The sequence below is a fragment of the Bubalus bubalis genome, chromosome 19, assembly GCF_019923935.1.
Source record: "Bubalus bubalis isolate 160015118507 breed Murrah chromosome 19, NDDB_SH_1, whole genome shotgun sequence".
NCBI lineage: Eukaryota > Metazoa > Chordata > Mammalia > Artiodactyla > Bovidae > Bubalus > Bubalus bubalis.
The window spans coordinates 37,911,082-37,926,800 of record NC_059175.1 but is presented as its reverse complement, the minus strand read 5'-3'; the positions used below and the strand labels follow the sequence as shown (position 1 = coordinate 37,926,800).

General features: G+C 36.5%; 1 protein-coding gene across 9 annotated transcripts in view; it reads right to left on the bottom strand.

The window, feature by feature from the left end:
- The window catches only part of LMBRD2 (LMBR1 domain containing 2), a 51,745-nt gene that overhangs the window by 26,963 nt on the left and 9,063 nt on the right, over positions 1-15,719 (bottom strand). For 5 of the 9 annotated variants that reach the window (XM_044932549.2, XM_006074878.4, XM_025270607.3 and 2 more), the window contains exons 2-6: positions 8,151-8,380; positions 7,804-7,901; positions 6,480-6,575; positions 3,594-3,761; positions 2,484-2,694 (exon numbers count right to left, since the gene is read on the bottom strand). In XM_044932549.2, coding sequence (XP_044788484.1) covers positions 2,484-2,694; positions 3,594-3,761; positions 6,480-6,575; positions 7,804-7,901; positions 8,151-8,324 — 747 coding nt within the window. In that variant the 5' untranslated portion in view covers positions 8,325-8,380. Of the gene's footprint in view, positions 1-2,483; positions 2,695-3,593; positions 3,762-6,479; positions 6,576-7,803; positions 7,902-8,150; positions 8,381-9,481; positions 9,540-11,217; positions 11,323-15,719 lie in introns of those variants that run through there. The other 4 variants (XM_025270605.3, XM_025270604.3, XM_025270606.3 and 1 more) reach the window with 4 other exon arrangements.

Genomic DNA, 15,719 nt, shown 5'->3' with positions numbered 1-15,719 from the left:
AGTCAGCCAATCAAAGGAAAGAGTAAGAATATTCCAGACAGAGGGACAGCATGTACAAAGTCTCCAAGCAGAAGAGAACAAGGAGTTTCAGGAAAGTGAAAGAAATCCAGTGACTAACAGGTAAGGAGAGTAATGGCCTGAGTACTGCTTGATCAGGTTGAAGACTAAAAGCAAAGTACTCCAGAAGGCCTTAGCAGCAGTTCATTTTGAGGTCAATGAACAGGCCTATCAACAGAAGAAAGAACTGAATTTTAATATCAACTTTTGAGTAGAAAGCTATCAAATGATCTTTTAAGTATTTTATTATCAAATATAAATCTTCAAATTTTTTTAAAAATTCAAATATTCAAAAATCTTCAAATATATCAAGTATAAAAATTACCAAATATAAATTTCTTTTGAAAAATATAATAATATCCATCATATGCCTAAGGAATGCTACAGTTCTTAACATTTTATAAATAAATGCTGAAAAGCCAACATAAAAATTTTCAACCACAATCAAAGAATCAGTATTCATTCTTTTGTTCACTTAAAAATGGTTGCTGAGTATCTAAGAATTTAGAGAACCAAGGGAGGTGTTATGGGCTGGAACTCTGTTCCCCCAAAAATCATATGTTGTCTCAACACCCAGTACTTTATAATGTAATCTTATCTGGGAATAGGATTTCACAGCTTTTACTGGTTAAATTAAGAAAAGGCTTACTGGAATGGAGTGGGCCCCTAATCTTACTGGTGTCCTTATAAACAGAGGAAATTTGGACACTGACAGGCACACAGGGAGAATATCATGTGAATATGAAGACAGAGATCTACAAGCTAAGGAACATCAAAGATTGTCAGTTAACTATCAGAAGACAGGAGATGTGGTACAAATTTCCCGATAGCCCTCTAAAGGAACCAACCATGCTGACACCTTGATCTTGGACTTTAGCCCCTAGAGCTCTGAGACAAAAAATTTCTGTTGTTTAAACAACCCAGTTCATGTACTTTGTTATGGCAGCCCCAGGAAACTACCAGAGAAGGCTTCCCTGAAGAATTCTCACTTGTATTGAGAACTGAAAATGAAGTAGGAATTAGCGAAAGAGAATGGAGAAAAGAGGGTTCCAAGAATCTGGGAACACCACACTCAAAAAAGAACAAAGAAAGCAATGAACATAATGTTTAAGAGTAGGGGTCGGCAAACCAGATCCACTCCAGCCCACCATCTGTTCTTATCTGAACACATCCACTGCTCATTCATATTGGGTATGGCTGCTTTCATGCTAAAGCAGCCAGCCAGTGAAGCAGTTGCAACAGAGAGTATATGGCACAAAAAGCCTAAAATAGTTACTATCTGGCCCTTTACAGAAAAGGGCCTGATCCTTTTCTAAAAGCACAAACTAGAGTCAGACTGCCTGGCTCCGTCACTCGGTAACTGTGTTGCACGTGGGAAACTTTCCCTCTCTGTGTCTCACTGTCCTTTATAGAAACAAGGACAAAAAACTTCCTTTATAAGGCTGTTTTGAGAACTGAATGTATTAATATATATAAAGTGCTTGGAAAGGCATAGGCAAATACGTCTATAAGTCTATACACTTGTTTGCCTACATGTTTGCTATTATCATCACCATTAATAAGTTTGAGGAACCAAAATTGACCAGTGTTAGGAAGACTTTAGGGGCTTGAGATAAGGCTGAAACTAAACATGGGTCAAATCATTTTTTGATTGGCCACATTACAATATCTTGAAGACTACTCTAAAATGAATGAAAGCCTTTAGCATAAAGTTTTAAGCTGAAGAATAACGTTATTGGAATAGCATATTTTCATAGAAGAGCAAAATTTGAGGTGACTACATTCTTTTTTAAAATCAACTAAATTACTAAACAGCAAAATTTTGCACTTTGTCGTATTTTGCATGTATATTATTGAAATTTATACTTTCAACAACTTTATGAGATTTGTTCAAATTATATGCATATTACAAGTGAGCAAAATGAAGTGCCTTATTAAGATTATAGACAGGAAACAAAACTGAGACATACAAATTCCCATGAATATTGCTCTCTAAAGAGGTTTCCAGACTTGGTGGGATTATTTTGGGTCAAACATTCAGGAAGAAGCCCAACCTTTAATTGCAATTTTCATTTCCACTATGTCATGGTAACTATGTAACTTATCATCTAACTTTGACCACTTTTTGAGTCTCAACTTTTAACTATTAAAAGTTACCCCAGGACAAGCATAAGCCTACACTGTCAAATACATTCACCCTACATCTTTGTCAATTAGAAGATGGAGATGATATCTTACGAAGTTGAACTGCCAATGAGTCATCTGAATGGGTGAGAAATTCTTTAGAATTACACATCACCAGTTTTTCAATCTAAAGTCCACCAGTATCCTGTTAACACCACCACCACCAACAAAACCAACAGTGTATACAAAAAGTGATACATAAAACTTGATGACTGTTGACTCCAGGATTTAAACTTGCTTACCTCCATGACATCTTCTAAAGTCTCTTCTGCATCTGCTTTCTCTGTCATCAATTTGGCTGCCTTAAAATAAGTTTTCATGAGTAGATAACCTCTTTTTGCACCATTCCAGTATGACCGAGGAATTTCTACCAAGCCATACCCCAACAACAACACAAGAAGAAACAGACCCCATGTATTTGCAGCTGCTATCCCAATTGTCTGAAGCTGGTTCCTTAGAAAGAGAAAACATAAGCAGATAGCTGTGATAAATTTTTCTAACAAAAACGTAAAATGAAACTAGTGTTAAAGGGTTTTTCAGAAAACAACTGCCCTACGATATAGATCCAATTTTATATGAAAGGTTTCAACCTTCAAATCTCAGCTCCTCTTTTAGTAATAGTAGACAATCTGTGTTGTAATGAAAAGTTAGAGTGTGACTGCAGAAATAGACACAGCAAACACTGCTTCTATTAGAGTTAAAATTAGAATCTTAGGAAAATTCATGGCAAAAATATCCTGAAGAAAATACATTTTTCATTAGGCACTTTCTTATTTAATATTAACCAAGAGAAGACTGAACAGAATTTTAAGCCTGAAAAAATTTGGTTTTGAAGCAGACACACACAAACCTCAAGAATCCAACAGTAAGGATAATCACTACTACTCTATTCCTAAACTTTTCAGATATGACTCTTCACATATATCATAACACAGCACAAGTATAACACAGATTTCAACTTTATTTGAATGACAAATCTAAAGTTAAAGAGAAATATGCCCTCATAATATAATCAGAACAAAAGAAAATATTCATAACTTACAATTAAAAATAAATCTAGGTATTAGTCATACACAAAATTTTAAAGTCTAGGGAAAAATCATGAGAGTTAACACTTTAACATAGCCTTTTGATAAAACATCAGTTTCTTGTCTAATATGTATATTCAAAGATGTTATTCCATATTTTCCTTCTCAGTAATATGGATTATTATGATATTCTGTTGGGGGAAACCCATAAAACATGTCATGGTAGGTTTCCCAATGCAATGTTTACTTGCATATGAAATAAAATTTAATTTTAAAAAATGCAAATGTACACAGAAACAATGTTAAGAACATGGTTTATCTTACCATTCTAGGTGCAAGTGTGGGTTGACAGCTACATAAATTAAAAATGCTCCAAAAATCAGCAAATACGTGCCATAATAGATTGCATTCTCAATTAGTGCAGTTTTGATCTTCCCGGTGATGGAAAACCCTCCTGATCTTGCATATGACTGCATGAAAGGTAACAGAATCCTGGATGATTAGAAAAAATATGATTAAAAAAACTTGACATGTCTGTATAATTTCAAAATACTGGAAACACCTAAATCCCAATTTTAATGTGTGGTTCTTCTCATGAATCAATATGATTTTGAGTAATAAAACTGAACCAAACTATAATAGAGGGCTGAATATTTTCTAACATTAAATTCTGAGGAGAGAAAAGCATATTCCTGGGAGCAAAAACAATGATCAACAGAGAGTACAACAGTACTCTTTGACTTATAAGGAATCTGAAAAAGGCTTTTAAAGCTTTTTTGAATTATTTAGATTACATCCAAAGAATAGTGAGGAATAATTTTCTTTAACTGAAGGGAGACACGACCAAACTTTTGTTTTCTATGGACTGATAAGGGTTCAACATGGAGAATGGGCTTAAATGGAACAAAACTGTAACTATTTAGAATGGGTAAGGTGGTGTGGTAAGAAGCAGGAGAGAAGGGTGGCTGTCAGTATACTGATTTTGAAGTATAGGTAGGTTTAGTCCCTCAGCCGTTTGACTCTGGGAATGCCATGGACTGTAGCCCGCCAGGCTCCTCTGTCCATGGGCTTTCCCAGGCAAAGATATTGGAGTGGGTTGCCATTTCCTTCTTCAGAGGATCTTCCCGACCCAGGGATTGAATCCGGGTCTCCTGCATCACAGGTAGACTATTTACCAACTGACTGAGCCACCAGGAAAGCCCAAATGTCAGGGGAAAGTGTCCTGGATACATCCTAGAGGAGCTGCACAGGAAGTAGTTGGCCATCCAGCTTCAGAATTCAGGAGGAAGTACAGAAATACAGATAGATTTGGAGTCACCACCATATCAATGGTACTGAAATAACATCAGTAGATGAGATCTGGAAGGGTGTATATACATAGAATGAATGAGAAGGAAAGATCTGAGACTGACGCCTCAAAAATATCAACTTTTAAATGAAAGACAGACAAACAGAAGGAAAGGCCAACAAAGGAGACTGAGGGAACAGTCAAGAATTATGGAAGACAACAAAGAAGTACATGGAGAAGAAAGTGTTTGAAAGTAGAGAGAGGAAGCAGTAAAATCAAAGGCGCCAAGAGGTCAATAAATTAAGAGCCTGTACGTGTAAGTGGAGAAGAGAGAACAGAAAACAGGGTTCAATGGGTTGTGGAAAGAATAAGCAGTGAGCAAATGGAGACACAAAATGCAGACAATTCTAGAAGTGTGGCTATGTAGGATAAACTATGGTATATTCAAAAAGTAGAACCCTTTACAGAAATAAAAAAAAAATAAGAGAATACTGAGATATACAACACAGAAGACTCTTCCAAATTATATAAGCAAAAAGAGAAGCAAAAAGGTACATACTGTATAAGTCCATATTTATAAAGCTGAAAAAGCAGGCAAAACTAATCTATGGTAACAGAAGTCAGAATCATGTGTTACCTTTGGGGAGCGTAATGACTGGGAGAGAGGTATGTGGGAAGCTTCTGGGGATATTATTAATGTTCTATATCACAATCTGAGTGCTCATTATATGGGTGTATTCACTTTGAAGAAAAGTCAAACTAAATACAGTCTGTGGGATTTTCTGTACTAATTTATACTTTTTTAAAAAGTCTCTCTAAAAAAACGCAGCAGTGATGAGTAGATCATCAAGGGGAAGACAGAAAGTTGGAAAGGGTTCTGACTTGAGTTTTCTAACAAGAGCTGAAGGAAATAGGTCCATTATTTCAGGAAGAGGGATTAACTTTAAGAATGACTCTTACATTCTTAGAGGGAAGGAAAGAAAGGATAGGTAAATAGGTTTGTTGGTGAAAAGCTGAAAAGAGCTGCCATCTGATGATTCCTTTTTCACTCGAAGGCAGAAAGTAAAGTCCACTGCAAGGAGAGAAGGTGGTTGTTTCTAGGATGTAAGAGAGAGAGTCACAATCACTGCTGAGGTTTGCAGGAACTGGAAAGATTTGTTGTGGAGAATGAAGAGCAAATAGATGAGAAACTCAAAGGGTCAAAGTTTGGCAATGTTGAAGAACTAGCCGAGTTCAATGTGCATGCTACAGGCATGCTATACTCGCTGTGTGATTTTTCTCTTGCCATGTTCTCCACCTCCAGTTTACTTGTATTATATCTATTATAAAATGCTCAATAGGCAGTGGAAAAAGTATGAATGAGTCTGGAGCACAGCAGAAAGACAAAGCTATATTGGGTAGGAAAAAAAAAAAGATTTAGAATGCATCACAGGTTAATGAAACCATGGCTATAATTTACAGTTATTCAGGGAGAGTCAGATAACAAGATGACCAAAGATGGGACCCTTGGGAATACCAACATTTAAAAAATGGGCCACAGAAATGGAGCACATAAAGGAAATTCAGAAGTTTGCACTAAGCACACAGAAAACCAGGAGTTAATGATGACCTTAGCAAGAGACCAGTTTCACATAATAATGGGATTTGAAGAAAACTGAATTGAAGAAGGTCCAGAAAGAAGGCAGTAACGAAAAGGAAATGGTGACAAGGAGAATTTTTTGTCTCTGTTTTCTATTTCTTGTTTATTTATTTCTTTTCATTCCTTTTAAGATAAGACAGACCTGAATGAGGAGAGAAAGCATATATATATAAGGGAAAATATGACATAAATAAGTTTTAAAATATGAAAGTTCACTGAAAAAATAATCACTTTTTAAAATTTAGCCAAAATATCGAAAATTTTATCCTTCACCACCACTTACCATGTTAAAAATTGTGAAGTCCAATATACTACCCTCCAGAAAATTGGCATGATTCCATCAGGAATGTAACTCCATGGCTTGAAACACGGATGTTGGCTAATAACAATTTAAAGCCAATTAATCAAATGCTACTTAAATGAATTGCACAATTAATTTGTTGGCAAAGTTTACTTACATTCAGCTTTAAATTATGGATTCTAATTTGTAAAATTTTATAGAAAATTAAAATTCAAAACTGTCAAAATACACACAAAGGGAACAAAACTGTTTTAAGGAGGAATGCGTTTCAATTTTCAATTTTTTTTAAGTCTTTGAATAAAAAGAGGACATAATATATTAATAGACTAATGAAGTGACAGCTTTAAAAGTAAATGTATTATGAAATCAAACTCTTGAGATGATTACCTTTAAAATATACACTCACTTCATTGGGTTGGTTATGGTGGCAAGAAAAAAAAGTTATTAGGTAATTAAGTCCTAGAAACTGGAACCCTAACTTATCAGTCACTATAGCATATGTCCTATGCAGACAGATGCTAGCATCTATACATAATTGTTTGAATTTTCTGAAAACATGTGTATCTGACTATAGATTCTTTCACAATAGTCAGCATTCCTAAATTGTAAAGCTATTCTTTAGTCCAAGGGCTTCTAACAATCCACAGTGGTGTTTCAAAAGGGAATAACTACTACATTTAAAATTCACCCTTATGTAACTTTGATTTAAAAATAAATAAATAAAAGCTGCATAAAAAAGTATATAATACTACTTAAAGCACTGGTAAAAGCTACAGCCAATACTTATTAGTTTTCTACTGGGAAGTTTGATATGAATTCAATATAACCTTTTGATAATTTGAACTTTATTCTCAGTCTAAAACCATAATTTTTTTTTTAAAAGATGCACATATATCAAAGGAATATCCTATGTACAGAATAACCTCCTCTTCCTTCATTACAACCTTGTAGATTAGGAAAACAAGAAAATGCACACCCCATTTTTTTTACTGGAGAGGAAAAACAGCTGAGAGGAAAAACAGCTTTTGGAAATCTATTCTTAGTAAGGCACTAAAAAAATCAGGTCTTCTCCAAGTTTCTATTAGCATCTACTGAGAGGTCTTGAATGCCAATAAATATTTAAAATGTATTCAAAGTTAAAATTTAAATAGGATACAGGTAATAAAAAGTCTATTAGCAAAGGATGAAGAAGGGAGGTGAGTAGAGAATGAGGATAAACTTATAAATATAAAATCCAGATGCTAAAACTGACAATTTTTAAACAAATTGCCCCTACAACATTTTTTTTAAAAAAGGAAGAAAGTACCTTGGGACTGGGGTAGCAGTTGCATACAATCCTGTCATGTTGCTACCCTCAGGAGGGCTTGAGTTTGCAGCAGCATGTTTGCACCGGTTGTATATTGTCTAAAGCAATAAAGGCACGGTTTAAAAATGAAAACCAAAAAGTTACCAAGTACTTTAGGGATATTGGGATGTATCAAGCTCTTTACCCAAAATTACCTTCCTGGCTATGCCTTTTAGTGATCAAATTCATATAATAACACTTGATTAAAGTTAACTTTTACATAACTGAGCTGTCTTAAAAACATATCTCAAACATGCTGTCTGATTACAACTGCCTTTTAAATTGTGAAAATTAGTTTCACCTCTTACCGTACTAACATCCAGAGGGAGTATAAAGACAATCAGAAAGCAGAGATACCAAGCTAGCAGTGTTCCAACAATGACAAGTCTATGCTGCTTCTTAAAGTCTCCATATCGATGAAGTAGGAATAATGCCAGGAAAAAGACAAAAACAATCTCGAGTCCCAGAGCTGCACCACTCATTATTCAATGTTTCTTCTGATTCACCAAAGTAATTCACATATAGGCCTGGATCATTTCTATAAGCCAAGAAGAAAAAAAATAAGGCAGTGTTAACATATGAAATGACCACTTGGAAATTTCCCAATTATTTTTTATTCATGTACTAATAAATTCTTTAGAAAACAGTCAGGCTTTACACCTGACTCTGAGTAAAATAAAAGGATAAACCCTATTCTCAAGTACTTCTGTGTTTTAAAGCATATGTTGAAAATTTTGCATAAATTATATCTTTAGGAAAAAAATTATTTTAGCAAAAATCACACTAGTTCCAAAAATATTACAAAGTAAGAATACTAGATATGAACAGTTTAAATACAGTGTCACTTGGAGTTGTTCCTTAATATTATAAATCCTAACAGTATTTTATATAAATACACTATTTACTGATCCTATGAAATTAGATATTTTGTAAAATAAAGGTTTCTAAGTCATCCATAATCATTACTTCAGATTTTCTAAAAGAGAGGGAGGGAGAAACAGAAAGAGAGAGACCATTTGAAAGTAACATTTCCTTTGTTTGAAGCAGTATTTTTCTTTCATATGAATCTTGTCTAAATTTCAGGACTTGAAATTCTCTTTCATCTCCTGTGCCACAAAATATACTTATCTTTTCCATCTATCTATATAAATCTTATTGTCTTTAAAGTTACTTCACCTATTTTATAGGCAGAAAAATTTATCAATGATTAGTGAATAAAGTTATATATTTAAAAATATTTTAATTTTAAATGTTGATGGTACAGACATCAGAAAATTGTTTATTTGATATTTCTCTAGTCTTATAAAATACTTTACTTTTACTAACTGAAGACAATATACATGCTTTCCACCTCTATAAAATCAATGTCAGGCATTTCTGGTTGTCTATGGACTAACTGCAATGTCCCAAGGAAAAATTAACATCTTAACATAGAGAATCAGTATCATGATGCAATCCATCAAAATAAAATAAGGTAGAATCAATAAAATATGTCAAATTAACAAATATTCCCAACCAAAGTTAGTTATTAAAAGAATAAAGAAAGTCTGAGTACTTTACAGGCTAAATTTAAATTTATATAAGAAATACCCTTATCTGGAATATCACAAATGAAAATCATATTTAATAAACTATTTACTTTATTATTTCTTTATATTATTGAAGTAGTTTCCTTCCATCCCTCTGTGGATTTCAACCAATATTTTCATTCTTAAATATCTAAAATAGAAACCGATTTGTCATTCTCTATTTCCATTACCTCTATATTTTACTTCAAAGCAGTTATCTACCTGATACAATGTATGTTCTTTATTGTTTCCCTGTAAAAACCCCCACCACACACACTCTATCTCTCCATGAGAGCAGAGGGCAGGCATGCTTAGTTGTGTCTTAACTCTTTGCATCCCCCCCGAACTGTAGCCCACCAGCCTCCTCTGTCCATGGATTTTTCCAGGCAAGAATACTGGAGTGGGTAGCCATTTCCTACTCCAGGGGATCTTCCTGACCTAGGAATCAAACCCAAGTCTCTTGCATCTCTTGTATTGGCAGGCAGATTCTTTACCACTGCGTCACCTGGGAAGCCCCATGAGAGCAGAGGCTTCACTGTTTTATTCAGTACTGTACTCCATGTCTATAGCATATAGTTGCTATTCAAAAAATATCTGTCAAGTGAATAAGTAAATGAATAAAAAACATTACTGTATACTATAGTACCTACACTATTTTTTTTATTACTGATGACTTCAAAGGTAACATAACACCCACTATTGTCTCCAAAATTGATTTTACATATATTTATTACAACTCAAGGGCTTCCCTGAGGGCTTCCCTCAAGGGCTCAGTGGTAAAGAATCTTCCTGCCAATGCAGGAGTAAAGAGTAAAGTGAAAGTCACTCAGTCATGTCTGACTCTTTGAGACCCCATGGACTATAAGTCTATGGAATTCTCCAGGCCAGAATACTGGAGTGGGTAGCCTTTGCCTTCTCCAGGGGATCTTCCACGTGGGTTCAACCCCTAGATTGGGAAGATCCCCTGGAGAAGGAAATGGCAACCCGGTCTAGTCTTCTTGCTTGTGAATTCCCAAGGACAGAGGAGACTGGTAAGCTACAGTACATGGGGGTCACAAACGACTCAAACATGACTTAGCAACTATACAACAATATTACAACTCAAAAGGCTTAAAATTCTGCTCATTACTAACTACCACTCAAAATTTCAAATTTTAATATCAAAGGAAAATCTTGTATCATTACGATATGCCAAATCTTATTTTTAAGCCAAGAATAGGTTAAGTGACAGCCAGATGTAGAATACGCTTAAGAAAACCATTACCATCTTTAAGATACAGCTCTTTTAAGAAAAAAATTATTCAGTGTGAATTTACTAAATATAATTACCATATGAAAATCCTTTTATGGTTTGACTTAGATATTTATTTTGCCTGAAATTGTTCAACACAAGGAGTATGACAACCGTAGAAAAAAAGAATGAATATCAGAGATAAGCAAGGAGATGCTAAAGCATAGCAGAATGAAATGATGGAATGTTACTGAAGTATAAGAAATGATATTTAAGATTATTTAATAACATTAGAAAACTACCATAACATTAACAGAAAAACTAGATTCATGTATTTTTACATAATATGCATAAAAATAAGAATGAATGAACAACAATGAAATACGTGGAGACCTTAATAATCATTAGGTAGTAAGACAATAGTTTAAGCAAACAACACAATCAGTTACAAACTTTCTGATAGTTACTAATTATTCTTTTTTTTTTTTTCAGCCATTGATACTACTTTTAATGTTATAGATGAACAAGCAGGATTATGGATCCTTTATTCTAGTAATAAAGAAATGATTTGGTTACATTTCTTCCCATACTCAGTGTATGTGTCTCCTACTGCTGTTGCTGGTCTGAATGCCGAGTTCCAAAGAAGAGTAACAAGACATAAGAAAGCCTTCCACAGTGACCCTGCAAAGAAACAGACAAAAACAATAGAATGGGAAAGACTAGCGATCTCTTCAAGAAAATCAGAGATGCCAAGGGAACATTTCATGCAAAGATGGGCTCGATAAAGGACACAAATGGTATGGACCTAACAGAAGCAGAAGATATTAACAAGAGGTGGCAAGAATACACAGAACTGTATAAAACAGATCTTCACGACGCAGATGATCATTATGGTGTAATCACTCACCTAAAGCCAGACATCCTGGAATGTGAAGTCAAGTGGGCCTTAGAAAGCATCACTGTGAACAAAGCTAGTGGAAGTGATGCAACTCAAGTTGAGCTATTTCAAATCCTAAAACTGATGCTGTGAAAGTGCTGCACTCAATATGCCAGCAAATTTGGAAAACTCAGCAGTGGCCACAGGACTGGAAAAGGGCAGTTTTCATCCCAATCCCTAAGAAATGCAATGCCAAAGAATGCTCAAACTACCGCACAACTGCACTCATCTCACATGCTGGTAAAGTAATGCTCAAAAGTCTCCAAGCTAGGCTTCAGCAATACGTGAACTGTGAACTTCCTGATGTTCAAGCTGGTTTTAGAAAAGGCAGAGGAACCAGAGATCAAATTGCCAACATCTGCTGGATCATGGAAAAAGCAAGAGGGTTCCAGAAAAACATCTACTTCTGCTTTATTGACTATGCCAAAGCCTTTGACTGTGTGGATCACAACAAACTGTGGAAAATTCTGAAAGAGATGGGAATACCAGACCACCTGACCTGCCTCTTGAGAAATCTGTATGCGGGTCAGGAATCAACAGTTAGAACTGGACATGGAACAACAGACTGGTTCCAAATAGGAAAAGGAGTACGCCAAGGCTGTATATTGTCACCCTGCTTATTTAACTTATATGCAGAGTACATCACGAGAAATGCTGGGCTGGAGGAAGCACAAGCTGGAATCAAGATTGCCAGGAGAAATATCAATAACTTCAGATATGCAGATGACACCACCCTTATGGCAGAAAGCAAAGAACTAAAGAGCCTCTTGATGAAAGTGAAAGAGGAGAGTGAAAAAGTTGGCTTAAACCTTAACATTAAAAAAACTAAGATCATGGCATTCAGCTCCATCACTTCATGGGAAATAGATGCGTAAACAGTGGAAACAGTGGCTGACTTTATCTGGGCCGGGGGCGGCAGGGGGGGGGGCTCCAAAATCACTGCAGATGGTGACTGCAGCCATGAAATTAAAAGACGCTTGCTCCTTGGAAGAAAAACTATGACCAACCTAGACAGCCTATTAAAAAGCAAAGACATTACTTTGCCAACAAAGGTCCATCTAGTCAAGGTTATGGTTTTTCCAGTAGTCATGTATGGATGTGAGAGTTGGACTATAAAGAAAGCAGAGTGCAGAAGAATTGATGCTTTTGAACTGTGGTGTTGAAGTGCAAGGAGATCCAAGCAGTCCATTCTAAAGGAGATTAGTCCTGAGTGTTCATTGGAAGGACCGATGATGAAGCTGAAACTAGAATACTTTGGCCACCTGATGCGAAAAACCGACTCATCTGAAAAGACCCTGGTGCTGGGAAAGATTGAAGGCAGGAGGAGAAGGGATCAACAGAGGATGAGATCGTTGGATGGCATCACCAACTCAATGGATGTGAGTTTGAGCAAGCTTCAGGAGCTGGTGATGGACAAGAAGGCCTGGTGCAGTCCATGGGGTCGCAAAGTGTTGGACACAGCTGAGTGACTGAACTGAACTGATTGCTGTTGTAAAGAATTACTAGAAACTCAGTGTGGGTGTTAAAACAACACCCATACATCAGTATCAGTGGGTCAGATATCTAGGCCGAGTGTGGTTCAACTGAATTCTCAAGACTGAAATTGAAGTATCAGCAATTGTTCCTTTCTGGAGACTCTAGGGACAAATGAATTTCTAAGATCACTTCAGTTCAGTTCAGTCACTCAGTCATGTCCGACTCTTTGCGACCCCATGAATCGCAGCACGCCAGGCCTCCCTGTCCATCACCAACTCCCGGAGTTCACTCAGACTCACATCCACCGAGTCAGTGATGCCATCCAGCCATCTCATCCTCTGTCGTCCCCTTCTCCTCCTGCCCCCAATCCTTCCCAGCATCAGAGTCTTTTCCAATGAGTCAACTCTTTGCATGAGGTGGCCAAAGTACTGGAGTTTCAGCTTTAGCATCATTCCTTCCAAAGAAATCCCAGGGCTCATCTCCTTCAGAATGGACTGGTTGGATCTCCTTGCAGTCCAAGGGACTCTCAAGAGTCTTCTCCAACACCACAGTTCAAAAGCATCAGTTCTTCGGTGCTCAGTTTTCTTCACAGTCCAACTCGCACATCCATACATGACCACAGGAAAAAACATAACCTTGACCAGACAAACCTTTTTTGGCAAAGTAATGTTTCTGCTTTTCAATATGCTGTCTAGCTTGGTCATAACTTTCCTTCCAAGGAGTAAGTATCTTTCAATTTCATGGCTGCAGTCACCATCTGCAGTGATTTTGGAGCCCAAACAAATAAAGTCTGACACTGTTTCCACTGTTTCCCCATCTATTTCCCATGAGGTGATGGGACCGGATGCCATGATCTTCGTTTTCTGAATGTTGAGTTTTAAGCCAACTTTTTCACTCTCCTCTTTCACCTTCATCAAGAGGCTTTCTACTTTCTCTTCACTTTCTGCCATAAGGGTGGTGTCATCTGCATATCTGAGGTTATTGATATTTCTCCCGGCAATCTTGATTCCAGCCTGTGCTTCTTCCATGTGAGATGAGTGCAATTGTGCGGTAGTTTGAGCATTCTTTGGCATTGCCTTTCTTTGGGATTGGAATGAAAACTGACCTTTTCCAGTCCTGTGGCCACTGCTGAGTTTTCCAAATTTGCTGGCATATTGAGTGCAGCACTTTCACAGCATCATCTTTCAGGATTTGGAATAGCTCAACTGGAATTCCATCACCTCCACTAGCTTTGTTCGTAGTGATGCTTTCTAAGGCCCACTTGACTTCACATTCCAGGATGTCTGGCTCTAGGTCAGTGATCACACCATCGTGATTATCTGGGTCATGAAGATCTTTTTTGTACAGTTCTTCTGTGTATTCTTGCCATCTCTTATTAATATCTTCTGCTTCTGTTAGGTCCATACCATTTCTGTCCTTTATCGAGCTCATCTTTGCATGAAATATTCCTTTGGTATCTCTGATTTTCTTGAAGAGATCCCTAGTCTTTCCCATTCTGTTGTTTTCCCCTATTTCTTTGCATTGATCATTGAAGAAGGCTTTCTTATCTCTTCTTGCTATTTTTTGGAACTCTGCATTCAGATGTTTATATCTTTCCTTTTCTCCTTTGCTTTTCGCTTTTCTTCTTTTCACAGCTATTTGTAAGGCCTCCCCAGACAGCCATTTTGCTTTCTTGCATTTCTTTTCTATGGGAATGGTCTTGATCGCTGTCTCCTGTACAGTGTCACGAACCTCATTCCATAGTTCATCAGGCACTCTATCTATCAGATCTAGGCCCTTAAATCTATTTCTCACTTCCACTGTATAATCAAAAGGGATTTGATTTAGGTCATATCTGAATGGCCTAGTGGTTTTCCCTACTTTCTTCAATTTCAGTCTGAATTTGGCAATAAGGAGTTCATTGTCTGAGCCACAGTCAGCTCCTGGTCTTGTTTTTGCTGACTGTATAGAGCTTCTCCATCTTTGGCTGCAAAGAATATAATCAGTCTGATTTCGGTGTTGACCATCTGGTGATGTCCATGTATAGAGTCTTCTCTTGTGTTGTTGGAAGAGGGTGTTTGTTATGACCAGTGCATTTTCTTGGCAAAACCCTATTAGTCTTTGCCCTGCTTCATTCTGTATTCCAAGGCCAAATTTGCCTGTTACTCCAGGTGTTTCTTGACTTTCTACTTTTGCATTCCAGTCCCCTATAATGAAAAGGACATCTTTTTTGGGTGTTAGTTCTAAAAGGTCTTGTAGGTTACATACTGCCAAATTTCTGTCCTCCCTGGCAATGAGTTTTTTTAATATGCCAGACTTGAATTGTTCAATCTTTATTTTTATTAGATTTTAATTGACAATTATTTTATGAATTTAATATACAGGTAACTAAATAAGATGGAGAATAAAGTGCCTCCAGCTTTGAATAGAAAATTATTCATTTAAAACAACCAAAAGCAGGCTATAGGAATTCATAAGGAACCTTGGAAAGTACTATCATTCTGCACTGTAAAAAAAAAAAACAAAAAAAAACAGTTCCTCGCTTGAAGTTAGTTACAAGGTCAAACGTATGTACTTTTAAACTGTTATTTTCTCATCTCATATTAGGGTAACCCGCAAGTTTCATTTCTAGTTTCATGGGACCGCCCTCCCCAGGCATAACATTGTGTCAAAACAAGCCAACAAG